This window comes from Triturus cristatus, chromosome 2_1, assembly GCF_964204655.1.
Source record: "Triturus cristatus chromosome 2_1, aTriCri1.1, whole genome shotgun sequence".
NCBI classification, from domain to species: Eukaryota; Metazoa; Chordata; class Amphibia; order Caudata; family Salamandridae; genus Triturus; species Triturus cristatus.
Genome location: NC_140581.1, coordinates 122,979,018 through 123,006,079, shown reverse-complemented (window position 1 = coordinate 123,006,079; position 27,062 = coordinate 122,979,018). Strand labels below are relative to the sequence as shown.

Below are 27,062 nucleotides of genomic sequence, written 5' to 3'. Positions count from 1 at the left end.
AAAGAATGTATATCCTTGTTTCAAACTTACTGCCTTTAATGTAACTACCTCATTTTTCATTTTCTGCATCTCCTTCTCTGTGCGCAGGAATAACAGGGATTTTCATGAAGAATGGAATGTTCATAATTTTCAATTGTACCTCAGATCTTAAAGTGGAGCGTCGCATACATGAGGGCCTTCTTATGGTTATTCCATGACAATATCTCAAAGCCGCAATTCTGTGGAGTCCACTACACACTAATTATTTGATTTGCTGCCAACAAATTCTCCTGTAGCATTTTTATATAATCCTGCTGATGGTATTTTGGTAGACCATTGATAAAAGATTGCATTCCTTCAAAATCTCCATTAAGTAACAACTAAGAAGGGCAACAGCATTAGCATTTTTATGAAGAGAGGCCACTGTCCCACATATCATCTGACCAACTGCATCCATAGACTTACTTTCACACTGCGGAGGAGATGCCTCTTCTGGAGCTGAAGAGCGTCTTTCGTTAATGAGGTTACTATTACTGAATCTGGTTTAGATTCCACTCTTATAAGTTGCAGCTTCAACTGTAGCAAGTGGTAAAAAGATATTCTTGAACAATCTCCAACAGGACGGTAACTAAACGCAAAAATGTTTGGGAGTCGCCCTGTTTTGCACGGCTTTCAAAATAAATTGATACCATCAGTTGTGTTGCTTCCAAGGTATGTTCAATTTTGTTGCATCTCTAACCGCGACTTCTTAGAAAGTGATCAGGTCGTCCACCAGAGAGGTCCGGACCTACTGGGAGAAGCTGCAGGAGAAGTTGGCATATAGGATGTTATATAAGAGGCTGCAAAGAGAACTATTGATCCTGTAGGAAATCTGTCTGGAGAATAGCTTGGAGAAAGTGTAGGGGTAAATTTCCTTTTCCTTATTGATGATAAAGATGTTAATCTTGAAACCTTTCTTGGCAAGAGGTTTAATAGTTGTAGAGGTTCTTGAAGTGGATCCACTAATGGAACTATTGGTTATGGATCTAAAGTTACAGTAACACTAGCAATAGGTTTTGAAAATGTCTCTATTCTCTTTTTAGAAGCAGTAGAAAATAATAAAGCGGAGAACCTCAGATAATTGCTGCTCATCCGTGGAGATAACTGCGGTGAATGTGGTGAAAAGGTAATCGGGATGCTACCTGTGGGGATGGAGATCCAGTCAATCCGAGTGACATTTATAACTTCCTTGATGGTGATGGCAGCCTATGATTAGCTGCTAAAGTTCTTGAAAGCAAACAATGTGATGTCCTCCACATCGAAGATAATGATCTTGACTGTAAATGTTCTTCATTTGACGTCCAGTGATGTCTGTGTGACGATGTTGAATGCTGTCTGTTTTGATGTCAATAAACATCAGTTCTTCGGCAGTGATCTTGCCTCTTCTTCTAAATGTTGCTCAAGTGACATTGAACCCTCTTTTTAAGGAGAATAAGTCTTGGCCAATGCCCTTGACACCGTTACCTTGGACAACACTAAGGAATGCCGTCGAGAGTGACGACAATGTAGTTTATCAGAGGACTTGCCTTTAGATCTCCCTCTGTGGGATTAGTTTTCAAGCTATTTACTAGAAAGGGTTTGAAAATATCTATCCAATCTTCTCCTCTTCATTTCTTTTTTAATTTCCTCCTTCAAGCCACTCAACCTGATACCTTCCGTGTCTTTAAGCGTGCATTCCAGATTTTAACTCACAATCCTTCAAAATGTGGTCTTTACGAAGGAATACCACATAGACTTTGTGTGGGTCTAACACAGCTTCTGCTCTGCCACTTCTGGAAAAGGGAGGTCATTCTGGAGAAAAGTCCTTTCAGGACTGTAGTAATGTTTATATCATTAGGTGGAAAAAGTCTAAAGAAGTTGAGGTAAGTTCTTAAAATCACCTCTGTGTGCTCTCACGGTCCTACTCACAAGCTGGAAAAAAAGAACGGTCTCTGGGGTAAATTACCAGTAGGGCTCACTCTGGGCAGAGCAGCCTCATGGAATCTTACAGAGGCAGTAACTTTTTTCATCTCATTACAATATGGGCCTATCAGACTGCATTTATTTTTCCCTTCTTCATACAATGTCACCTTCTGAGCAATAAGCTGTAATGCAGGTTTTAAACTGGTATTCAGAGTAATTCGTTTTTTCTCAGTAAAAAGGAATTGAGCCTCTGACAGGCTACACATGGTGATTTATCATCAAGAAATCAGATGGACATCAACCCCCTATAGAATTATGAATCAATCAATCAATCAGGGGTTTATAAAGCGCGCTACTAACCCATGAGGTTCTCAAGGCGCTGGAGGAATATGGGGGGGGGGGTGGGGCGGGGGCAGGGTGCAGCACCAGTTCAGTCAAAGGTGTGCAGTGTGGGGGAGCGTCTGATGTTGACTGGGAGCTTATTTCAGGTCTTTGCTGCAACGTAGGAGAAGGCTCTTCCACCTGCTCTGGTTCTGCACATACGTAAGGATCTCGGGCGAGGTCGGCGAAGCGGAGGTTCCTTTTGGGTACGTGGAAGGAGACTCTTTCGTTGAGGTGTTTGGGTCCGATGTTATGGAGGGATTTGTAGGCGTGGGTGAGTAGGTTGAAGGTTACTCCCTTCTCGATGGGGAGCCAGTGGAGGTCTCGTAGGTGCTTGGTCATGTGCTTGTGTCGTGGGGTTCCAAGGACGAGTCTGGCTGAGGTGTTCTGGATGGTTTGGAGCTTGTGTAGCAGGGTCTCATTGATTCCGGCATAGAAGGCGTTGCTGTAGTCCAGTCTGCTGGTTATGAGTGCGTGGGTGACAGTCTTTCTGCATTCGAGGGGGATCCACTTGAAGCTCTTGCGGAGGGAGTTGAAGCAGGTGGAGGCGACGGCGTTGATCTGACGGGTCAAGGTGAGAGAGGAGTCTAGGATGATGCAGAGGTTCCGGGCGTGGTCGGTCGGGTGGGTGCGATTCAGAGGGCAGGGGGCCGCCAGGAGCTGTCCCACGCAGTGGGGGAGTGTCAGAGGACGAGGACCTCTGTCTTCTCCAAGTTCAGTTTTAGGTAGCTGTCGTTCATCCAGGCTGCATTATTGCATTTATTAAAAAGTGCTCTAGGGTCCACCAGGCAGCACAGAATGATTCAGTGTTTATGACTTCAATGAAGATCCTACAATGCAGAAGCTATAATACTTTATGTCAAAGAATGTGATTAAAAAGGTGTTAGTTTATGAGGAAAGTTAAGTGGGGGCCATCTGAGTCAGTTCAAGTTTAAACGGTTTTGTTAAAATTTGTTTTATACTGAAACTACAATCAAAATATATTGAGTATCAAAAATAAAACACTAAGCAACACCACAGACTACAAAACTGGCACAATCACACTTCTAAAACATACAATGTAAAAGGACTTTTTTTGGTAGATCCTAAGTATTCCAACTGGTAGATTATTTCACAGATTCACCATTAGTGAAAAACACATACTTTAGAAACATAACTTACATCGCCTACACAAACTGGATCAAGAGTTGGTAGTCGATAAATGGCAAGGCTGTTCGGATTGTCTCCTCCTGTAGCTAAGAGAGTCTTTGATGGATTTAACTCAATGGCGTGAATTCCGCAGCCTTGATGATTCAATATAGCAGGATGACGATCTTTCAGAATTGGAATCCTGGTTATTTGACTTGTCAGAACATCTACAACAAACAACTGAAACAGAAAACTGCAGGTGGTTAATAAATAGTCAATGTGCAGTATGAGTTCTCTACAAGTCTGAGTAAATTTCAAGAATAGTGCTACTAATGGACAACAGTAAACTTTAAATGACATCAAATCAATTGCATATGTTGAAGGCCAGACAATTACGGGATTCACAATTCACCAGTGCCACAAACCAAATCACTGTAGTAATGGGCTGTCCCAGCACTTGGTGCGTGCAATTCTAGCCTCATGACTACAAATGTAATACCCATTAAGTCAAGAGGGTTGATATGTGGTTAAATAAAAAAAGTAGCATTCTCTCTTGAAATCATGGGAGGTTTACACCTTTAATGAAAAACAAACATTTGCAATGCAATAGGTCTCGCATTTACGCGAGTTTAAGCTATTGGCATTGTAAATGACAATGCCTTTTATTTATGGTTTAAAAACGAAAACAAAAATAAAAGGCATTATTTGCAATGTTAATAGCTCAAACTCGTGTAAATGCGAGACCTATTGCATTGCAAATGCTTGTTCTCTACTTAGAATGTCACACTCAGTTAGGCACACTGAAAACAGGGAAATCTCACACATAGGCCTGTTGAAAACTTGGTAGCTATGTCCTAGTGACAATTATGTTAAAAAGTACATTTTTAACTCATTCTGCTGCATAAAAAACCTGCAATATCGGGAGTAATTGTACTAGCCTTGAGAGGGCATTTAATGGGGAAATTAGATGCAAACTGCAGCCGTGCTTTAACGACGGGTACATTCAGGTTTTGTATTTAGATTTAAATGAATTAGCGTGTGTACAGAAGAGGGTAGGAAATTTCTTCTACCACCACCGCTGTCCTTGGATCGGGGATGCTCTTCCTTGTATTTTGTTTACCGTGACGGTGACTAATACAAGCATCGTTTCGAAAATTACTTGCCAGCTTGGGAACTGTATTCTCCTAGAGCAGGTTACATTTACGTAGCTCACGCGGGCAAACTACCAATCCCAAGATGCTCCGTCCTAAGCTGGCTTAGAACCTGCGGGCATGCTCAGAACAGCTGTGTGGGAGTAGAAGCTCCTGTGTTAGCTGTATGAGAACGTTCAGATTGCGAGGCAGTGGTAGGTGCTTTTACTCTTCCATTTGTTTTTTATTCCGTTTTTAATAACAGGTCGGCATTGTGTTTGCTCTTGGGGTCTTCTGAATGAACATCCAGCGACCAGAAGTCATTCATTGATTTCATGCTTCGAGCAAGGAGGGGGGGAGGGGGGGAGGGGAGAGAACAGATTCGCCCGTTCCACGATAATTTTACAGGCTGACTACCCGACTGAAGCCCGGAATGTGAGCATTACAGCATGCAAGATTCCAAGGCTACCCCCACCCCCATTGCTGACCCATTTATGGATGGAACGGGTTGGTGTGTTCTTTGAGAACCTGCATGCTGTAAATCACCGCAGCCTTGTAATTCTCACAGGTCAGAGGAATTTGGTGCCGTTTGTAGCTATATATGAAAGACGCTGAACAAAATAAGCCCAGATCAGCTGAATGTATGTTTTGACTTGAAAATTGTGATCTTGGAGAACCTTCGGTCAGTGTAAATGTGGTGACTTGTTTTCCTGCGTTTCTACAGTCTGCTGTTGCATCATTGATTTAGGCGAGTCATATCGTGTGCTTTCTGGTATTAAAACAAAGGTGCGGCAAGATCTGCGAGGTCCCAAGAGGCGCTGTTGTGTTGGTGTTTGACTGCTACATGATAGCTATTTGGAGCAAGGTGATAATCTCCGGGCCAAACTTATTAACTGAACACAATGTGCGCTGTTACAGGCGTTGGTAATCCATACCTTAAAAAACGAGAGGGGGAGCAGGCGGCAGGCAGCGAGCCATGTGGTTTCAATTATCGCGCCCGTGTCTGGGCACAATAATTGAAACCACATGGCAGCGGTGCGCGTAATAGACACCAATAGGCCTTGGGCGGAGCAATGCGCCCGCCTTTGGCCAAATGCGTGCTGTCTTTTTGAAACCCGCTACAAGAGGTCTCTCGCTGCGCGAGCAGGGCTACTCACTGCAACGCTAGGCGCAAGACCGAACAAGCATTTGCGAAACAAATTTTTCATAGAACAGAGGTTAGGCTTTAGATCAATTTCTTGTGTTACTGTGGTAGAAAGAATACTTTCCTCAAACATCTACACAGCACAAAGCCCATTTGCAGCCTTTTAACACCCACTTTCCCTCAGAGCAAGCAAAACCAGAGCATGATGAAATTGTCAATGAGAAAATGACTTTTTTTTTGTTTCGGAAAAGTCCACCTGGCAGAAGGCTCCCTATCTAGGATGCAAATATGACAAGAAGCAGGATTCATAATTTCTTTCTAAGATCAGGAAGGCCGATTACTGTACCTGAATGGCACTCTCTCCAGTACGAAGCAAAGAATGTAAGCAGAAAGGAGATAGAGCGTACTGCCCCCATCCACTTAGGTGGAAGGATAAGTTGAAGTTAGCCGACAAAGACAGCATAGATTTTGCATTGACTGTCAAGTTACTGGAAAGAAATGACAGTACTGTTAAGGGAAAGGCAGAAGGCTTTATCAAGGCTCTGAACTTAAGAAGCGCGTAGGAAGAAACTGCAACTTTTCTGGAATAAGCTCGAGGCATATTAAAAAGGTGCAGTTATACTGAACATCCGAGGGGCCTAACTGTTCTGATCTCGGCTTTGGGAGATTTGAGTATGGAGGAGAAGGTGCGGCAGGATTCTGGTTTCGCATGTTACCAACAGTTACAATAGCTAATATAACAATCCCAAATTATTGGTTGATAGAATCACTAGAGATGCAATGTCCTCAAATTCTGAGGGTCCTGAGATTTTATCTGGAATAGTTACTAATGCTGTGAATTTGATATGGCTGTGCAAGGTTATGATTTTGGTGTGGTTGACAAAAGTTCAGTTATACTTGTTTGGGACAAGATAGTGATGAATTAACTGTTTTACTATGATGTGTATTAGCTATTTCATAGGTGGGGTTAGGGTGAAGATAGCAGGTCAGCTAGATGTACTTAAATATTTTTCTTGTTGGACACTTTTTTTTTTTTTCAGCCTATGGGATTTGGCTCAAGTTGGCGGTATAAAAACCAATATAAAGAGTTGATGGAAAAAAGTCAGCAGGAGGGGTGAGGACTTGACTTATGAGTAATAAAACAGGCCCTCAGATAATAGAATAAAGAACTACACTGTTGTGAATCTTAGTGGAGGGCAGGGGAAATACTGTAATGTCTAGAGTTCTTTAAAGTTATGTTGCAAAGGACTCTTAACATCCAGTGTACATCAAATTCGTTAACAAACCATTTGTGAACCAGAGAAGAACACTTCTACCCGAGTGGCCAGGTTGTTTTTTTAACGTGCTTATGGAGTTTATTTTATAAACAAAGTGAGGTCATGACATGATCGAGATACAGCAGGGTCCCCTGTTTAGTAATTTTTGTTTTAGGTCTTTTTATTAATACTTGCTCAGTGATCAGTACAATTAAGAAACAGTTACATTGGATTACCATAGCTTCTTTTTCTATGCAAACAATAGTACATAGGTATTAACAATAGCAGCACACAACATGTATTGACAATGCCTACGCTACTTCCTCTATACACCCCTATAAGTCTGCGAGGCTCCCCACATTTTTCACATTTACTCTGGCACCCTCTACAATATCGTTTGTTCTGTCAAGTCTAAATCAGTTTTCCACTCCGCTATTGTCGGTATGGCGGTTGCCCCCCATCTCCTTCCAACATTTCCTGTTGCCAATACCAGCCATTGCCTTGTACGTTTCACCCAGTCTTACTCCCTGGGGATCAGAAGTCGGAACCATTTAGGCATCAGCAGCACTTCTACGCCCGTAACTGCTGCTAACACCTCTCCGACCCTCTGCCAGTACACCTATAGCAATGGGCATTCCCATATCAGTCCCCTCCAGTCCGCACCCTCTCAGACAACAGGCATCCTCAGTACATCCCATCCAGTGTAGCACTGTTCTGGGGTAGTATACTCTATGAAGGACCTTTAACTGGATTAGTCGGAACCTTGCCCTTATCACCACCTCTCTTGGGCCCCGCAGTGCCTCCGCCCATTCCTCATCTACAAGCAGACCGACATCACCCTCCCAAGTTGATCTCAATCAACCCAATATTTCCAGGGCGTTATAAATTATTTTCTTATATATAAAGGAAATGGCCTTTTCGTGTAATGGTTCAGTCAGTACTCTGTCCTTTAACAGTGAGGCCTCTTCCTATGTCTCCCACTCATGGATATAATTTCGTAGGGCATGCCCTAATTGCAGGTACCTCAACCATTCCCCTTTCCCCATCTCAAATTCAGTTTTCAGGGTTATAAACGTGATGTATACCTGTCCTCTCCATATGTCTCCCAAAATCTCAAGGCCCAACAGCTCCCATTTAGCAAACCCCCGCAGTTCGCTTACCCTTTTCAGCCGATTGCTGTCCCAGAGTGGGGTCATCCCCGTGAGCTTTCCTTCCCAAACTAGGTATTTTGTTGCGGCACACCATGCCAATGCCGCTGCCAGAGTGTGCTGTGGTAGATGTCTCACAAGTTGTTTGGTGTATATTATTATTATTATTATTTCTTCAGATTTGTATAGCGCATGGCTGCCCCAGCGACGGGGCGTCCCAGCGCGGCCCCAAACCAAGACAAACGCCCAGGAGACAGAAACAAGATGTTAACTAAAGAGATGTTAATTGACAGAGCCGGGGAAAAGCTAGGTTTTTATGGCTTTACGAAAAGCCAGGTGCTTCTGAATTACTCTGCTGGAGACAGGCAGTGAGTTCCAGAGTTTTGCCACCAGACTTCGAAAAGAACAGCCGCCTGCTCTAGCTTTTGAAACACAGGGAATACAAACCTGGGCACGGGCCGCCGATCTCAATAGGCGTTGTGGAACATAAAGCTTGAGCAAGTTAGACAAGCCCACAGGAGCCTGACAGGACAAGATTTAATGCGCCATACAAAGTGCCTTGTCTAGTATGGAGCGGGGACCCCCTTTGTCCATGGCTAGTCTGTCAACCCTGTATACTGGTTCCATTCGCTCCCCGAACATCCACTCATTTACTGTTACCAATTGAGCCGCCCAGTAGTAACTTCAGATATCAGGTACTGCTAATCCGCCATCATAGACCACTTTCTGCAGTTTGCGTAATGCTATCCGTGGTGCGCCCCCGCCCCACATCAAGGATCGCAACTCCTCATCTACTCTTTGAAAGAAATGGGGTGGGGGTACTTCAGACGGCGTGTTCTGCATTACATATACCAGTCGGGGGAGGGCTATAGTTGTAAACAATGCCACCCACCCCAGCAATGTGAGAGGCAGGGTCTGCAAGTGCTTGGCATCTACTATGAGTCTGTCTAACTGTGAACACAAGTTATGGGGGGTAGAACTCCTGGGCGATTGTTATTTATATTCCTAAATACTGGACGCCTTGCTCCTCAACTGGTACCATACATCTAAAGGTCAACTCGGGCCGCCCCCAGCCAGTGGGGAAAAGCAGTGACTACCCTCAATTGATTTGGTATCCAGAATACCACCCGTAGATGCAGAATATCGCAGTATCATGTCTGTTGATTGTAGTGGTCTCCTAACATACAGAATGATATAATCCGCATGAAATGAGATATGTTCTTCCCACTCCTCTCCAATCGGGATCCCCCAAATCAGGGGGTCTTGACGTACCCATGCCGCCAAGGGCGAATAAGAGTGGGGACAATGGGCATCCTTGCAATGTTCCTTTCTGAATAGAGAATACCCGGGACACCGCGGCGTTGACTCGTACCCTGGCCAATGGCTTATACAGCAGCCTAACACACCCCATAAACCCTGGTCCAAAGCCGAACCTACACAACACTGCAAAGCGGTAGCTCCATTCCACACTGTCGAAGGCCATTCTGGAGTCCAGGGATAGGAGCGCCACCGGGTCGTCTGAGATAGCCTCTGTGAGATGAAGGACCCCAAACAACATATGTAAGTTTAGTCTGGTTCCCTTATGGGGCATAAACCTCGATTGATCCGGGTGTATATGGAAGGTAATCGCACTGTCCAGGTGCAGGGACAGATATTTTGCTAGGACTTTTACTTCGTAATTAAGCAGGGAAACTTGGTCTGTATGAACTACAGTCTGAGGGTGGTTTACCATCTTTTGGTATCACGGCTATTACCGCCGTTCAGCATGCCCAACAGGTGGTCTGCTGTCTCTCTCAACATGCATTTGTACATCTCCACAGGGAGACCGTTGGGTCCCATTGCTTTACCCGACTGCAGTGAGCTGGACGCTGCCTTTATCTCTTCAATCATTAAGTCTCCCTCCAACATCTCTCTGTCTGCCTCTGACAGTCGTGGCAAGGTAATGTCCTGTAAGAAGTCACTACAGTCTTGCTCTGTTTTTGTGGATGAGGAAGCATATATTTCCTCATAGTAGGTGGCAAATTTATCCACCACTTCCTTCCCAGTGACATATCTATAGCCCTCTTCATCCACCAGTCCGGGAACCCATCTGCCAAGAATATTCTCTTATCTAACCAAGCTAACAGTTGATTTGCTTTGTCACCGGCCTCGTACAGTCTGTGCTGCATGGCCAACGCCTGGACCTTGGCGCTGTCTTCCAGCAGCTCCTGTAATTCCTTCAGACGGAGCCATAGCCGATGTTGCTCTTCTACGGAGTCCGTCTCTCTCTCGGTCACCCAAGATTCTAGCCTCATTATGTTGTTCTCCAAGGCGCTGCACTTTAGTAGTTTCTCCTCCTTCTCGGCGCCCACTCGTGCTTGGGCTCATCTCTTAAAGTACCATGAGTCTATCCGTGGGGGCAGTGTGTAATCTCTCTGGGGGCCAGTCATTCCCACTTAGACACCCCTCGGACCCTGTGTGTTGAACCTATGCATTCCCCCAAACCCATAAGTTGTGTTATCATGTAGTCTATTTTTTTAAGAAGTCCCCCGCTTGCGCCCGACAAGTGAGTGTATTGTTGCTCGGTGGGGTGTTGGTGTCGCCATATGTCACCCAGGCCCATAGCTCCTAGGAAACTCCCCCCAATGGACCTACTCTTCTCCCTGACACTTCCTTCCCGGCCACATCCATCTTCGTTGATATAATGTCGTTCATGTCGCCACCCAGAATCAAACGTCCTCCTGGGAGCTCCAGAAGTAGGGGACCCAGTGTCTCAAGTGTGGCAGTTTGTAGCCCTAGTGGAGCATAAACGGAACGTATATTTAATCTCTTCCCTTCCCATGTGCCACTGACCGCTAGATATCTTCCCAATGTGCCGGCCCATACCCTCCCTTGAATGAATGGGTGTGTCCTTCTAACGAGCACCCCTACTCCCCCGGATCCAGTGGTGAACCCTGCATGTGCCATTAAAGTATAGCCAAATCTGTTTAGAGCTATACATTGGTTACCCTTTAAGTGTGTTTCCTGTAGAAGAACAATATCTGGCAAATAGCGTTTGATATATTCCAAGACCACTGAAAGCTTTAGTTTGCCATTGAGTCCATTCACATTCCAGGACAACACCTTCAGGGGTGTCATCATGGTCTTGTGGCCGGCCATTGCTGACAGTCCCTGAATTAATTGTTTTGTCTTTGTTATGTGCTCTCGCATCCTCATGTAGCAGTATATTCCTACTGGATGTCGACCATCTCCTTTGTATGCTCCCTGAGCCTTTAGGTTGCTCACTAGAGTAGAATTATGAACAAACAATTGATCCCCTTCCTCCTCCACCTTCCCCCACCCTGCTAGTAAGGTTGTGCAAACCACAACTGCCCAACAAGCAGAACGCTTGTCACCCCAAAATCTGCATTGAACAACTATAACAGGGGGTGCCTTGGCCGCCCCAATGAGGATATGCCACTAAAGGAGAAGCAGAAAAACACATTTTTGGGATAGAACACTCAGCAGCATAGTCACTCATCTAAATCCCCTTGCTAAGATCATTGTGTTAAGTGAACACCTCGTGGGTATTGTACCTGCAGAAATTCTAGTATCTGTATTGAGGTAGCCTCCCACTCCCTTTGTCCCCCCTTCAATATTTTGAACCAGGCCCTCTGTTACCTTGCTGCGGATTGCTGCACATTACTCCGTGCCATTTCCACTGGCTCCGGGAACAGGCTCTGATGTCTCCTCCCTTGCTCATAATTCCCGATTCATTGTGCGATTCTCCCAGCCATGACATCCCTGGCCACGATCCATGCCCTTGTCTCTGCCTCAGTTTACTGGTCGCCAACCTTCCAGCCACTCCCAAGCCTCCTCAGTGGGTGTGAAATGCCACATCTTGCCCTCTACTATGACACGTAGCTTTGCCGGAAATAACATCAAATATTTGAGTTCCCGGTCTCTCAGTTCCCATTTTATCGTTTCGAAACTTCATCTTTGACACTGTGTAGTGTGAAATCTGGAAAGAAACAGATCTGGGCATTTTCAAACTGAAGGTCTCCCTTGGATCTGGTGGCCTGGAGTATTGCATCGCGGTCTAGATAATTAAAACCTCGCTATGATTGTCCACAGAGGACCCAGAGTCTCGGCAGTGGTACTGGCGCATGATGTGACCTTTCAATCGAGAAAAATTTGGATAGTCTTTTGGGCTTCAATATGTTCACAATAAAGTCTTCCAAAAAGAGATAAACACTGGGCCTCTCTGCCTCTTCCGGGACCCCCACCACCCTGATGATATTCCTTCTCGCCCTTCCTTCCAGATCTTCAAGTTTCGCCGCCATTTCAATGGCCTGTTGAGTAAGCGTTTGGAATTGACCTTCCAGGCGCTTCGTTGTGCACTGGAGCCGATTTATATTCGTCTCTGCTGTCGTAACTTTCTCAGAGAGTTTGTGGAGGTCCGCTCTGATCTGGCTTGCTTCGATCTGTACCGAGTCAATTTTGGGCTCTAGTGCCCCTTTTAGATCTCGGATACCCGGCATAATTGCTCCCAGTGAAGGCTCTGCAATTTCCTCTTCTTGTGGCACTGCAGGGGTCCTGGGGACTGCGTAGCTGTCAATCTAGTTGGACTGGGGAACTCCCACCTTTCTGGGTTTTCCCATTCCGCCCACAGTGGACCATTAGGATGTCTTGCGCACCCTGTCTCGACACCAAATTATCCTGTAGTTCGTTCCCCTATAATGTTGATTATCTGGTGGCAATCAACTGTCTCTTAAGTGGTGATTAGGGCAGAGAATCTTTAGTGGCTACCCCAGTTGGGCTGACCTGCTACATTTATTCATTCCCTGGACCCACTGGATGCACCTTCAGGAAAGCTGTGATGTTTTGCCCCCTGTTAATTTCTTTCTTGGTATTCCTCCGTTTGCGTGCCCTCATTGGGCCTGGTTTCCCTTGCTTTCTGCGGGCTTAGGCACGTCACTGCACCATTATGGTTGGCCATCTAGCAGTCTCTAGTGCGATTTCACTCTAGTCAGGTTACTTGCTTAGTCAGGCCAAGGGTCAGTTGTCCCTTAGCGCTCGGCCACCCGCTCCGTCATTCACTGCGCTGGCAACTGCCCTGCTACCGGGCCACCAACAGGCCGGTCACACTCGATTGGAGCCTTCTGGTGCTCCAGAGCTCCTATCCTCACTGCCGCACAGTCTCTCATTGGGTGCGGATGTGATCGGCGACCCCACCGGTCTTGTTGCACTTATATTTGCCGTGGAGCCCAGGCACGAGTCTACTTGCGACCTCCCCCTCAGCTTGCGGGCATGTGCTTTGCCCGTCTCCTCCGACATCGGATCAGACATGTGTGGCACCCAGTACAGTGCTCCACACCTGCTTTTCCTTATTTTTATTGGCGCGACACCTCCTTACCGTCTCCTTCCTGACTCGTGGGCGTCCATGCCGTATGCTGTGTCTGTGCTCACTCTTTGTCCGGATCATGCCATGGACCGCCACTACTACACATTCTCCGCTGTTGCGTCTGGCCAGGTTAGCATCAGTTGCTTCTAGATGCATTGTGGAGTGAAGTGGCTCCATAAACTCCTGACCTCTACTTTGGTGTTGGCCACACTCTATGCCCTGTTTTGGGGATGGATAATGGACTGATCACGGGGTTCTATCCCTTGTCAGGCGGAGCTCTGCTAAGAGGCTGCCATCTTCTCTCGCAGCCAAGCCACCCCTCACTCCTGTTCACTAATGTTAAAAAAAAAAATATATATTATATCTAGGAAAGTAGTTAGCCCGCTCATTGGCTCGCCCTCCCACTGGCCACCAGGCCTAGGTGATGATAGGTCCTCATGGAACCGGTGTTGGCCGGGTGAGGCTAAGCTGTGGGTCAGTTAAGAGGGAGCAACAGTGAAAGGGAAGTGGAGTTCCTCTGAGGATTATAGCAACCTATTGAAGATTGTCTGTGAGATGCACACAGCAGAGCTGGTAAGCGAAAACGGTGCTAAGGTGGGTGGTTGGAGTAGTGAGGGTGGATCTCTGGTGTGCCGAGGTCAGTAAACTAGGATGAGGAATTCCAGAGATTGTTGGGGTGATCAATGATGGGTAATGCCACCGAAAGGAAGCTCTGGGTCGCAATCAGGGGCTACCAACTCCCTGATGAGGTGAGCCAAAATTATTAAGGGGCAGGCGAGAAGCTGGTAGCCCCGGATGCCTACTCAGGGGCCTAGGGGAGAGTCGGTCAATCAAGAGAGCAATATTTTCCAACCGTGAGCCCATAACAAGCTGAGCTTTCATGCGGCTTCTGCCTACGCCCTCACTCTACCCTCATCCACAAAGAGGTACAAAATAAAGCATTAATATTTAAGATAACACGCATCGGCTTAGCCAATAGGTCTTGCCTTTTGGAACTTTTAAGTGTATAGCCATTCAGCACATTATCCTAGGTGCTGTGCTGCCAGGCATTGAAGAGCTATAGCAGACACTTAATCTGAGCATATATTTTAAAAGATATTTTTCTGTTGTGTTTGTAGTTGAGTAGCAAACAATGTGTCTGACTGAAGACCTGTGATAATCCAGAGATCCTTTTGCTTTGCTAATAAATGTATTTTCTGTCATTGAGGTGCTGATCCTCTCACTATTTACACTTAAGTCAAGAGGCAGCGGCGATTTTTAACGAAAAAACAGTTGCCTGCCTTCTCTTACGCAATGTTCTACAAGAAAGACGCTTTGACATTTTATGTGAAGGGTCCAACTCAATTAACATGGAAAATTGCTATTTCCAAAACACAGTGAGTGTACTAATGTAAGTCAAGGTAAAGGGACAGTGAAGGAGACATTCCCACGGTGACTGAACAGAACTAGGCACAGTATAACACTGTATTGAGAAGTAGTTAAAGTGCTGTAGACTTTTGCTTCAGTTCTATTGACAGTGAACAGCTGGCACTGGACAAGCCCGTGCAAGAGGTCAGTTAATTTTCACAAACTCACACATATTAGCAGGAGTAAGAGGCGGGAATGACAAAGCAGTATAGGAAGGAAGAAAATGGGAAGCAGTAATAGGAGGAATTGGGCAGTAGTATGGAGAAGCGGGAATAGGGCAGAAAGAGTGGGAGGAAGGAATAAGACAGTCATTCTGCTCTATTCCCTCCTCCCAGTACTACTGAGGAAGGAATGGGGTAGTGGCTTTGGCAGGAGGAATGGGACAGCAGTACTCAGATGTGAATTGAGAGTAGTAGCACATATCATACCTCCACCAGCTCCATCCTAGATTTTTGCAAAAATTGAATACCTGGTTCCTCCATTAGGTTCCAGGAAACCTACTGTGCGATATGTGCGCCCTACAAATCTTAACATAACAGTAGTACTGGAAGGAGGAAAATGGCGCAGTATTGGACAGTGGAATGGAATAGAAGGTTGGGGTGAAGGAAGTAAGGGAGCAGGACTGGGGGTAATGAGCAGTAAGATTGGGAGAAGGAAATAAAGGGAGATCGGATTAGGAGAGGGAAAACGGGGCTGATGTGTGAGCGATGGTAAGAGAGTACTGGGGGTGAGGGAGAAGGACTAGGAGATGGGGAGGCGTCAGTCATGACAAGACGGGGAAGAACAGGGCTGCATGGGAAGGGAAATGGGGCAGCCAGTACTAGTCTGCAGTCCATCACTCCAGCACCAAGCCCACACCACCTTTAATACACCTTGGAATTAAGATAGGCTCCCAGTCTGCCGCTGGAGAGGAGTTGCTACGACAGTAATGTGTGCACCACACCTATGACCAGTTCCTGAGACCAGGCATGGAGTCTTGATGATCCCAGGGAACAGCATTTCCTCCAACTGCCACAGAATCCCCCTCGTCCCATAAAATATATTTAAAAATATATTTTACTGTTGCCCTTGAAGCCTTCTGATGAGAGGAACTCTGACAAAAAAATGGGGTACGATTTTTGGCTTAGTGAGCTCGTGCGTGTTCCCATTTCCGGTTCTCCCACTGCATGGAATTAAATGTCAGAAGGATTTGTAGCATCTATAATTGAATTGGTGCTGAGAAAAGCAAGTTTTGATGGGGCAAAATAACATTTTTAGGATTAGCAAATAATGTTTTAGTTTGTCACCACAGGCTGTCACGATATCTGCACTGTCTTCGTGGAGCGGGAAAGCGAAGAGGAGCAAGCGGGGCCTGCGTAATGGAGGGGGGGGGGGGGGGGGGAGTAGGATAATGGAAGAGTAGGGCAAGAACTAAAGAGGAAAGAAAGAGTGCTGTAGGAGGAGAGAATGACTACAGTGGGTAATGAAGGCGCAAGTTGGAAAATTGTTGCCATCACAGCATTTCAGAAATCTGGACACGCACAAACCTGCTTGAGTGAGGAATTTTCTTTTAATGAGTTGTAACGAGAGATTCCCCATGGTCTACATGAAACAAGACTACAGACGTCCATACCCGTTCGGCGTTTGAGATTTCCCGATTCTTTTGACATTTCTGTTTGCACCAGGGAGACCCGTTCTCTCAAATGCCCTACCCCCACAAACCTCCATTGTACTCTTTACAAATGTAAGGAATTATGAATGGCTTCTGAGAGCAAACGGAAACAAGCCTGCAGAGTAGCCCCCTCCTCTAATGGGCCCACCGCAGCGCCTGGGAGGCAGCAACGAAGCGGGAGGTGCAGGGCGGCCTCTGGGAATTGCTGGCTAAATTGGCCCTTAATTACCCTGCTCCCATTAATTAAAATGCTCAGTAAAGCAAGTGCCTGTGTTTTTTATATATATATATATATATAAAATTTCAGAAGAGAGGTTTGCACTTGGTCAGTCAGGGCCCAAGCTTTCAAATGATTACTCTACAGCCGCTACCCAGGGTATGTAGGACTTGACGGAGCTGGTGGGTGGCTCTGCATCCTGATTCACCCAGATGTCCCTAAGGGCACCTTTCAGTGAGGCGTAAAAAAAGAATTTGACCTTCACATTAGCCATAGTGTTCCATCAAGACCGGGAAAGAGAAGTGTTGGATCAAGGCCAAGAAAGAGAGGAGCTGACCATTCTGAAACAGGTCCCCCAAGGTGATGAGCCCAGCCTGGTCCCAACCACCAATCTCCTGTCTCGTGATGGGACTCCACCTGGTCAAAAGGCCAAGCAAGGATATAGAAGGTGCGTAGGTGGTCTGATGTTTGGTAATCTTAAAAAACCTGTTGAGGCAGGAAAGTACTACCCAGAGAAGACGCAGGAAAGTACTACCCAGAGAAGACGCAGGTAGCCCTGTCTATGCCGGGGATTGCACTTTCAAATGGCTGAGGATATGGGCATTACTAAAAACACTGTACACAAATAAACTGGATTGCACTGCAGTGTGGAGTGCTAATCCACACCAGAATATGGCAGATTAAAAGCAAGTAATTGACCTTGCGTAGATTATTTCTTTGAGGGGAGGTTAAGGATTTAGGTGATGGGAGGTGGAGTGCCCCCCCTTCAAACTATCTGGAGTCAACTGCTAGAGAAAGCAAAAAGTGTAACCATAACAAATTATGCTGCTAAACTATTAATACAATTCTGACACTTACTCTACAGTAGCAAAAATTATTTATAGACATTTATATTTTTCAAATTGCGCAAACCACAATTGCTAACGTTTTTGACTGAGTTTGATTTCCAGCCAAAATCCTGAAGATATAAGGTGTACAACTATTCATTCAAGGCTATTTCCGCAAAGTTCTACTCAAGCTACCAACGACACTATGCAAGCTGTTAAGTGTGGGTTTGTGCTGTTAAAACGTGAGCCTTTTCCTAAATCATAACTAAATGCAACAGTAACTGTCATTAAATGTCCTGGAATACGTGTGGGCGATGTATAATCTCGACATTTTGGTACATACACCATTCACTAATAAATCACATATTCAAGGTTACCTAGCAAGATCCAGTCCTAGATGGTGTGTGGGTAGCTCATTTAAGAAACAAGTAATAGTTCAATTTCTTGCAACTCTGGTTTCGTCCACAAATAATTTCCCACTTTAGCAAATCTGATACTTCAGTGTCAGCTGTCAAAAAAATGATTATCTGATGAAAGTATAATTAATTACGATACTGTAGGTATTATGTAAATTAATCACAAACTCGGTGGGAAACCGCGGACACAAACTAGAATGGACAGTCTAGCACAGATTTGTTTCCCCTGAGAAACATGCTTGCATTTAGATTGTTGGCGCTCGTAACAATTATTCTCAAACTGAAAGTTAAAACTACTGTCTCAAAGGTTTTTTTCAGGCTACATAAACAACTGACATTTATGTAACAAACAAGCCGTGCTACTCATCGTACGGACTACTTTCTTCTAATCTTTGCATTTTATCTTCCTTCCTATATGTGGGCATCTTTCCTGATCCCATTAGCTACCAAAGTGCACTGTCAACTATGGAATTGTTAATATGCCATCTGTATAGGCCATGGCTCCAAATATCTAGCCACTTGTGCGCCTCGTCAAATATTTTCCTTATCCACAAATGTCTCGATGCTTTGAAATCAATAGGTCAGGGAAAGAGCGAGTGGCACGTACGAAGGAAAGTGCCTAACAGCTAGTAGCCTGTACCCAGCTACACCCTACGTCCCCTTTTCCTTTGTTAACGCTGGTAGATTCCAACTCAAGCAGCACAGAGTGAACAGCAAATACACTAAGCCCTAGTCTGATCATTCAAAACCGAGCAAGTATTCTGGCGCTAGCATTCCAAGTAAAGGGAATGCAGAAAGTAGAGAGCGCAGACCATCTGGCTGTCTTGCAGATTACATTTAACATTACAAGCCTTCAAAGATTCATTGACCTGCTTATAGTCCGAACCACCTGTGCAAGCTAAACCAAAAGAAAGAAGATGGCCAACATACGTGTCCATTTATAGATGCAGGATGTCTTAAAGGTCTGCAATCAAGGGTTTTGACTACACTAACGAAATAATAACCCATAAAAATGCCACGTGGTTGTGTTTTGGGAACAAGAACGAGGATCAGCCTCAAGTAGTTTTGACAATACCCTACAAATTCTTTCTCCACGAGGGAGGATGACTAAAAGTAAATAATAAATTGGGCGGGTGGCTTAATATTAACATAACAGCAATATATTTCCCATTAATAAATAACATCCGTACAGACAACTTATTAGTACATACAAATATGTCAAAATGTCCCTTTCTCAGAAAGAATTGAAGTCTTCTTACAGTCAGCTAAAACCAATACGTGCCCTCTATCACACGGAATTTCACCCAGTAATAATACTTTTTTTTTTTTTTTTTTTTAAATCAACATACATACACACTTACTGTATTGCACTTTGTTCCACAAACCACTTGTCGGTGGTTTAGCCACTGAGATGCGAACACTTTATTCAGGGTCCCAAGCTGGAACTCTTTCTCCTGCAGGAGGCTTGGAAGCTTCTGAGCTGCATAACCACACAATACTCTGTGGTAGCCGGAATCATTCTGAACTTTTACTTCTCTGCTTTTCAGGTAGTACACCAACGATTTCTTCACAGGAGGGAGTCTTTTCCTCTTATAGATAGTATGGTCCCAGCCATGCTGTAAAACACATTGAGATACTATGTCTAAGTGATGCATGTTAGCGGAAGCATAGCCATGGGATAATACAGAAGGCTCATACACAAACATGACCATTATTCGACAAATGGCTTGGACAGGCTCCATTTCAAAGAATATACAGAAACACAAGAGGGCACAAAGTAAACAAAATGCTGCCATATATTGGTTGCCAGTCTGCACTGAAACTGCCTCAAAGCGCAGGGACAAGAGGAAAGGGAACAGTGAATGAGGTAGAAAACGTGTGGCTAGAAAAAGCTACCCTAAAACACTCAAACTGTTCTGGTTGGCAGATTGGTAGGACATAATAGGTAGTCATCTTAGGCATCTGGCTGAGTGGAAAGGTAGCCAGCGGGGGAGGGCGGGTAGGCAGAGGGGGAGATGGTGTGAGATTGGGAGAAATGTTATAACGAGAAGGGTGAAGAATGACGAAAAAAGGTGGGAAAGAGTGGAAGCAAAGCAAAAGGAGCGCAACACAAAAGGAGGTTGAAGACAGGAAGGTAAGACGGAGATAAATCCACTATGATCACTGGTAGCACTGAACCACTAGATGTACGCTGGTAACGGGGCTAAATCCAGTATAGCTGACCACAGGGACAGCTAAAGCTCCAATAGCTGAGCAATGACAGCGCTGAAGCTCTAAAGCAGACTACTGTTAGGACTAAATCCCTAACAGCTGGCCTCTGGTTGGTAAAAATAATTGATAAATATAGTTTTTCGCTGGCAGCAAACACATAGTTTTTATTACAAAAAAAGTGAAATCCTTTCCATAGTGAGCAAAAATGTTCATAAACTCTACAGGGGTTGAACTAACGCCTCAGCTCACTTCAATGTTTTATTAAGCTAAACTCCAGTTACTAAATTAATGCCACTGTTTTTTTATGTTCATTGCTTTCAGCAAATATACAACGTAAATATACCACAGCAAGGTACGGCAAAGGAAAATATTTCTTTGAATACATAATTATATGACAGCAGTAGACAGACAATACAGACCACACTGTATTTGTAGTCATACTATTTTGATTGGACAAACAGCGAAGTCGAAATATTTTTCTTTGATCAAGACCTGCAGAATGAAATAGCTCCACAATTTAGTATAATTGGCATCCACCTTTGAAGAAAACAAAGATAGCACTGCTTCTTCATGTGGGAATCCATGGTTTATTTCCAATTTAAGAATATATATATCCCCACACAATCCAATGTTGCGCTCTCAGTCACCAAGAAACACCAGAATCCAAGAAAATGTCCAAAAAGAGGTGTTTATTCCTCACAACGCGTTTCAACTCATTGCAGAGTCTTGATCACGAGTTGAAACGCGTTGTGAGGAATAAGCACCTCTTTTTGGACATTTTCTTGGATTCTGGTGTTTCTTGGTGACTGAGCGCAACATTGGATTGTGTGGGGACATTTACGAGCCGGCGTGCTTCGCCGGCATTTGCGCCACCTCTCTTGGGTCGAGCAATCCAGAAGGAGCGATCTTTGGATTATATATATATATATATATATATATATATATATATATATATATATATATATATATATACACACACACATACATACACACACACACATCTATGCATGCATACAAAACTAAGTTTGCCATAAAGAGAAAAAATACTGACTGGAGCAAAGCGGTGCACAAGGCAGAAATCTACTGAATCACCCAATCATGAGGTTATTTTGGCATAGGTCTTTCAAGATGCTATCATTCAAATGGTCACAGCCAGTGAAAACAGATTGACTTATTTGTAATTGTCCACTACCTAGCTGGCCAGATCATGCTTTTTCCTATGATGCCACTCATGTGTACAAGCCCTCGAGACGGACAACCTCACAAAATATATTGGTTCTCTAATAACAATTCTTGGTCAGTTTTAACGATTTGGGTTCCTAGTCCAACATATAATTTTAATCCCCTCCAACCCCACCCCATTTCTGATTAATAGGTATAGTTTATAAAAAAGTACTTAAGTGACTTTAAAATGTAAAAAAAATTCTTGCTTAAAAAGTGGAAACTCACCCCCCCCACCCCCACCCCTCTTTAATGGGGGGTAAGCCCCCAAAACCACTTTTGTACATGCATTTATCTAAACGAGATTATATGGTCATATTTCTACATTTTAGTGTATAATGAAAAATATGAAATCCAGCCAACTCAATTTTAAAATGCATAGCAATTACTTTATCAACCTAATCTTAAATTAGTGTAATTTGCAACTTATTCAATGCTATTCATTAATACTACATTAAATAAATTGTTTTGCTAAAAATATTAATTGCTTGATTCAGGGTAATTTTGTAACTTAACATTTAGCTTTAAAATTTCTAAGTTTTTAAATAAAATCATAATATTGTGTGTACATACACACACACAGTGTCCTTTCAGGCTTGGAGTGTCTTAAAGTATGCAAATGAGAAAAAGAGAACGCAGAGTAGTTCCCAGGTTTTTAACACATTAGCATACATTCCTTTAAAGCCATGCGTATTGGCACTGGCAGTGCCAAGGCTTGTGTTGAGAATGTGGCCTGGCTACTGAGTAGTCTAGACGCCCACCAAGTCATTGCCCAAGTCTAATTTGCAATTAACCAGAATACTTAGTCTGATATAGTGTGAATCGGTGGGAAGATAACAGTTTATCATACGTTGCTGGCTAATATAAAACCAATAGTCTAAAGTTACTTGTTCAATCTGGGGAGCAGACTCGTGCATCAGAGGCAAATGAAGGTTGATAGGTGAAACTCGGCTGACGAATTAATGTTTGTGAGCCACGAAGCATGCTCATCACGGCTCGAACCAGTATTATCTCGACTATTAGCACCACTAAAACTTGCAGAAAGCCACTGCGGAACGAAGGTGTTAAACTGGAAACCTACATAGACCAATAGGATGCGCTCACACTGATTTGGAGGAGCAGTATCAGAAAAAGAGCTACATATTGGTAGAACAACCACAATGCTACAGTGGGTACCATGTTGTTGGTGGTATCAAGAAATCCCTAGACTCATCTTTATCTACTTTGAAAAATGTAAATTAATAAACGATTGCCAATAAAGGTAAAAGAGGCAACAGGCCTTGTTGGATGTCAGACAGACAGCCGCGACTATGACTGACCAGTCTCTTCTTGGCATGAAGACATGGCTGGACCCCGGTAGAATCCATGCAGGATAATAAACAAAGGATATACAGTTGGTTCTCTGTAAGCTGCTCCTGTGCAATCAGACTGGAGTTCTCCTGTAAGGTCACTACAGAATATGTATGTGCCAATCGAAGCCCGTCCTGTGGATGTTACCTGCCACCTGTAGATGGGCAAATGTGTGGATTCAGCCACGAGGGTGAGTATACTGTCCCCAACGGAAAATGTCCTGGGTGAATGCAGGCACCTGCTGATGACCCAAACCTTAGAGTGATGCCCCTACGGAGTTCGTAGGGAGAACTTTTTATGTTGCCCCCAATAATGCTAAACTGTGATATGCCTATAGGTGCTTTAGAAGGTGGCCACAGTTGATTGCGACCCTGGTTGTACATCCAATGGATGCCACCCCGTAGAGGAGTTGATGCAACCTAAGGATGTTGAGGAGTGTACGTCCAATAGAGGCCACTGAGGATTTTGCCCTCTGAGTGATACCCACAATGAATTTGGATGCTTTGAGCGATACCCCTGTGGATGATGCTCAAATGATGCCAGCTGTGGGTGTTCTAGTTTTTGTATGCCCGATTGACTGCTGTGGATGGTGTCCTATGAGAATGTTGTGCACAAGGTCCTCGATTAGTGGTAACACCTGTGGGTGGGGGCACCAGGTGTTGGTGTATAGGGTGCCATATGTGAATGCTTTGGATAGTGGCTCCTGTAGATGAGCTAAGGTTTGGACTACAGACGATGTCCTATTTAGGCTCCAGATGGTGCACCCTGCGGATGATGTCCTCCATAGATACTGTGACTGATGGCTCCGAGGACGCCTTGGGAGGGGTCACTTGGGGGTGTGGCCCCCGTGAGTGTTGTACAACAAAAAAGCTATGACTGATGGCTCTGAAGTTGCCTTGGGAGGGGTGAGTTGTGAATGGTGCTCCCGGTGGGTGCTGTACCCTTTAGAGCTGTGAGTGAAGGCCCGAGGAGGCCTTGGGAGCAGCCACTTGTGGATTAGGATCACGGATGCTTTGAATAGCGCCCTCTTGGAAAGGTGTCCCTGTTGATGCTGTGAGTGAAAGTCTTGCTAGTGTCGTAAATCGTCTAGGTTTTGCTTCCTTGAGGGATGGCGGCCCCTACGGAGCTCTAGATGCTGTTAGAGATGCGCGGGATGGCGGCCCCTGCGGGGGTTGTAGATATTTTCAAAGTTTCCCTCTACGAATGCAGTGTCCTGCTGATGCGATCGATGCGGCCTCCTCGAGGACGGTCTGGGTGGTACCCTCTGGACGCGGTGGATGAAGCTCGGATGGCGCCCGCTGCGGGGGTCCTGGATGCTGCCTCCGTGGGCGGTGCAGGCGATGCCACTACTGGAGGCGGTACCGCGTGGGCGCCACCCTGGTGTCAGTTACCGGGGGTTCGGACACTCAAACACAAACAGGTTCAGGCACATGCAGCGTCGCCGGCGGACGGGGCCGTTATGACCCGGACCGCGGCGCCCACTTCACGTGTTCCTTCCAGGCCAGGCCAGCACTAGAGGGCTCCTCTGTTCCCTTGAGCCTCGGCAGCGGCCCACCTCTACATTCACCTCCTACACCGACCTCTGCCCTGGCCGGAGCCGCCGCCCACCCTCTCCCACTGACAGGGGCCGCGAGGTGCCTACCGTGAGCCATGCCTGCACTCGGGAGCCCCAGGTCACCGCCGAGCGGCTCCCACGGGCAGGGGATTCAGACACCGACCCAGAATTCGGGACCCGAACCAGGCCGCCGCTCGAATCATTCCAAGGCACGGGTAGCGGAAGCACCGGGCCCGAGGAGGAAAACGAGGCTGAGAGGAGGCGTAGGGCAGACAGGACGGCATAAAGGACGGAGGGAGGCACTGACGACCCAGCAGCCATTGGTGGAGCGAGCGAGGGTACAGGGGAGGCACAAGGGAGAGCAGGACCAGAGAAGCCACGAGGATGGGAGAGATGCAGGGGAGTCAAAGGGAGAGCAGGGCCGGAAGAGGCACATGTCACGGGGGAGAGAGGAAGGGGTATCAGGGAGTAAAAGGAGGAGCAAAGAAAAGTGAGGTTGGATGAGGTACGAGTCTGAGGGTAGGGAGGGATACAGGGGAGGCAGACGGGATAGCAGGTCCTGAGGCAGCACGAGTCACGGGGGAGATACAAGGCAGTCACAGAGCAGGGTCAGAGGAAGCACGAGTCATGGGGAGAGGGGGAGGTATACAAGGGAGTCAAAGAGACAGCAGGGCCAGTTGCGGCACGAGTCAGAGGTAGAGGGGGAGGGGTAACAGTGGAGGCACAAGAGAAAGTAGGGCCAGAGGAAAGCGCAAGGCATGTAGGAGAGCAAGGCACATAGTACTGGAGTCTCGAATCATAGGAGAGAAAGAAAGAAGAGAAACTCAGGAAGCTAGAGACTGTACAACAGAGGAGATAAGATCCACAGGAGACAGTGAACAACAGGAGACAAGATCCACAACAGACAATGAAAGCAGGAGTCATAAAGGAGATTAAGTCACACAGCTGGCATGAGGTGAAGGAAAGAGTGACAGATACAGGAGTGTGAGAAACCAAGGAGGCGGACCACAGAGGAGAAAGTGTGGCATAGATCTAAGCATGTAACACAGGAGGCACAAGGAAGAGTACGAACTATAGGAAACACACGAGCCGCAGAGAGCGAGCGAAGCATACCTCCGAGCAAGGAACACAGGAGGCACAAGGAAGAGTAAAAACTACAGGAAACACGAGCCGCAGAGAGAGAGAGCGAAGCATACCTCTGAGCAAGGAACACGGGAGGCACAAGGAAGAGTAAGGACTAGAGGAAACACGCGAGTCACAGGGACACAGCAAGGCAAAGCTCTGAGCAAGCAACACAGGAGGCACAGCAAGGCAAAGCTCTGAGCAAGGAACACGGGAGGCACAAGGAAGAGTAAGGACTAGAGGAAACACGCGAGTCCCCCCAATGACCTTTTCGAGGGGAATGTAGGGGGCGCGCTGAGGGGGCTCAGGGGTAGTATGGCGTTCTGGCGCACCCTTCCTCTCTCGGTTGCTGGACAGGTGGCGCTGTTGAAGATGATAGCGCTGCCGCGCCTGCTCTATTGTTTCCGTACTTTGCCGGTCTGGATTCCGGTCACCTTTTTGAAGACGCTTCGGTCATGGATGACAGGGTTTATTTGGGGAACTGGGAGGCGACGAGTGGCGCGGTCTACACTGATGAGGCCGCGGGAGGGCTGGCAGCCCCAGATTTTGAATGGTACTACTTGGCGGCACAGCTGCAGTGGCTGACGCAAGCCGTGGCGCGTGAGTTTCGGGGCCCTGAGGGCCCGCAAGATAGGGTCATCCCGCGCCATGTGTAGTCGTTCATTGTGCTCCGGCAGAGGCTCAGATTGGACCAGCTTACCCTTGAGGAACGTACGCTTCGGCTATGCTGGATCCGTAGTCAGAAAAGGGCAGGGTTTGCTCTGCCGTATGCCCCGGAGATACCACTGGGCATGTGCACGGCCCTCCCGCACGGTGGGGATTGGTCGGCCCTGGCTCACTGGGAAGAGTGTGGGGTGCACATGATTGGGGACTTATATGGAGATGGCGTCTTGTTGTCGTTCCAGGACCTGCAGGGGGCATATAACCTACCGAGGGGGGACTATCTTTTGCATGCTGCCTTGGTACGTGGGATCCAGAAACAAAGGAAAATGGGGCTGTCGGAACCCCCAATTTCCCTGGGATGTCAATACGTCACTATGGCAGCGGGTACAGTCAAGGCCATCACTTGTCTCTATAGACGGCTATCCACGGAGCGGTTGGCACCCTTGGATGTCTTGCGGGGTAAATGGGAGGGGAATCTTGGCAGGCCCATTCCTGAGACGACTTAGGCGCAGCTTTTGCGGCGGGCCTGGAAGGGCACGCGCAATGCTAGATTTCAGTTGATCCAATTTTACACTCTTCATAGGGCTTACCTCACTCCGGTTAAAATTCTGCGGTACTTCGGAGGCTCTCAGTCGCCATGCCCGCGGTGCGGGGTAGAGGGGGCTGATTTTGGTCACATGTTCTGGTCCTGCCGGGGCCTGGGCTCGTACTAGGCAGACGTGGTGGCGTGCCTGAATCAGGTGACTGAGCGTGAGTTGGAAGCGGAGATGGGGACTTGCCTTTTGTTGTGGTTTCCGCACACCTGTGGAAATTTAGCTAGTAACTGAACATTATCTGCGCCATCTTGCCTCTCCCCAGCGCCACCCACAGCGAACGCACGGCCGCCATTTTAGGCACCCCACTCTCTCCCCCGCTCATTGTCGATCGCCAGCGCGTTCCCCTGGCGCTGCAAG

The 27,062-nt window shown here is 46.2% G+C and overlaps 1 protein-coding gene across 1 annotated transcript in view; it reads right to left on the bottom strand.

Moving 5' to 3' along the window:
* DCAF12 (DDB1 and CUL4 associated factor 12) overlaps positions 1 to 27,062 on the bottom strand; it is a 304,177-nt gene that overhangs the window by 205,552 nt on the left and 71,563 nt on the right. The window contains exons 2-3 of the mRNA XM_085628764.1: positions 19,349 to 19,603; positions 3,463 to 3,669 (exon numbers count right to left, since the gene is read on the bottom strand). Of these exons, the coding sequence (XP_085484890.1) occupies positions 3,463 to 3,669; positions 19,349 to 19,603 (462 nt within the window). The remainder of the gene's footprint in view (positions 1 to 3,462; positions 3,670 to 19,348; positions 19,604 to 27,062) is intronic.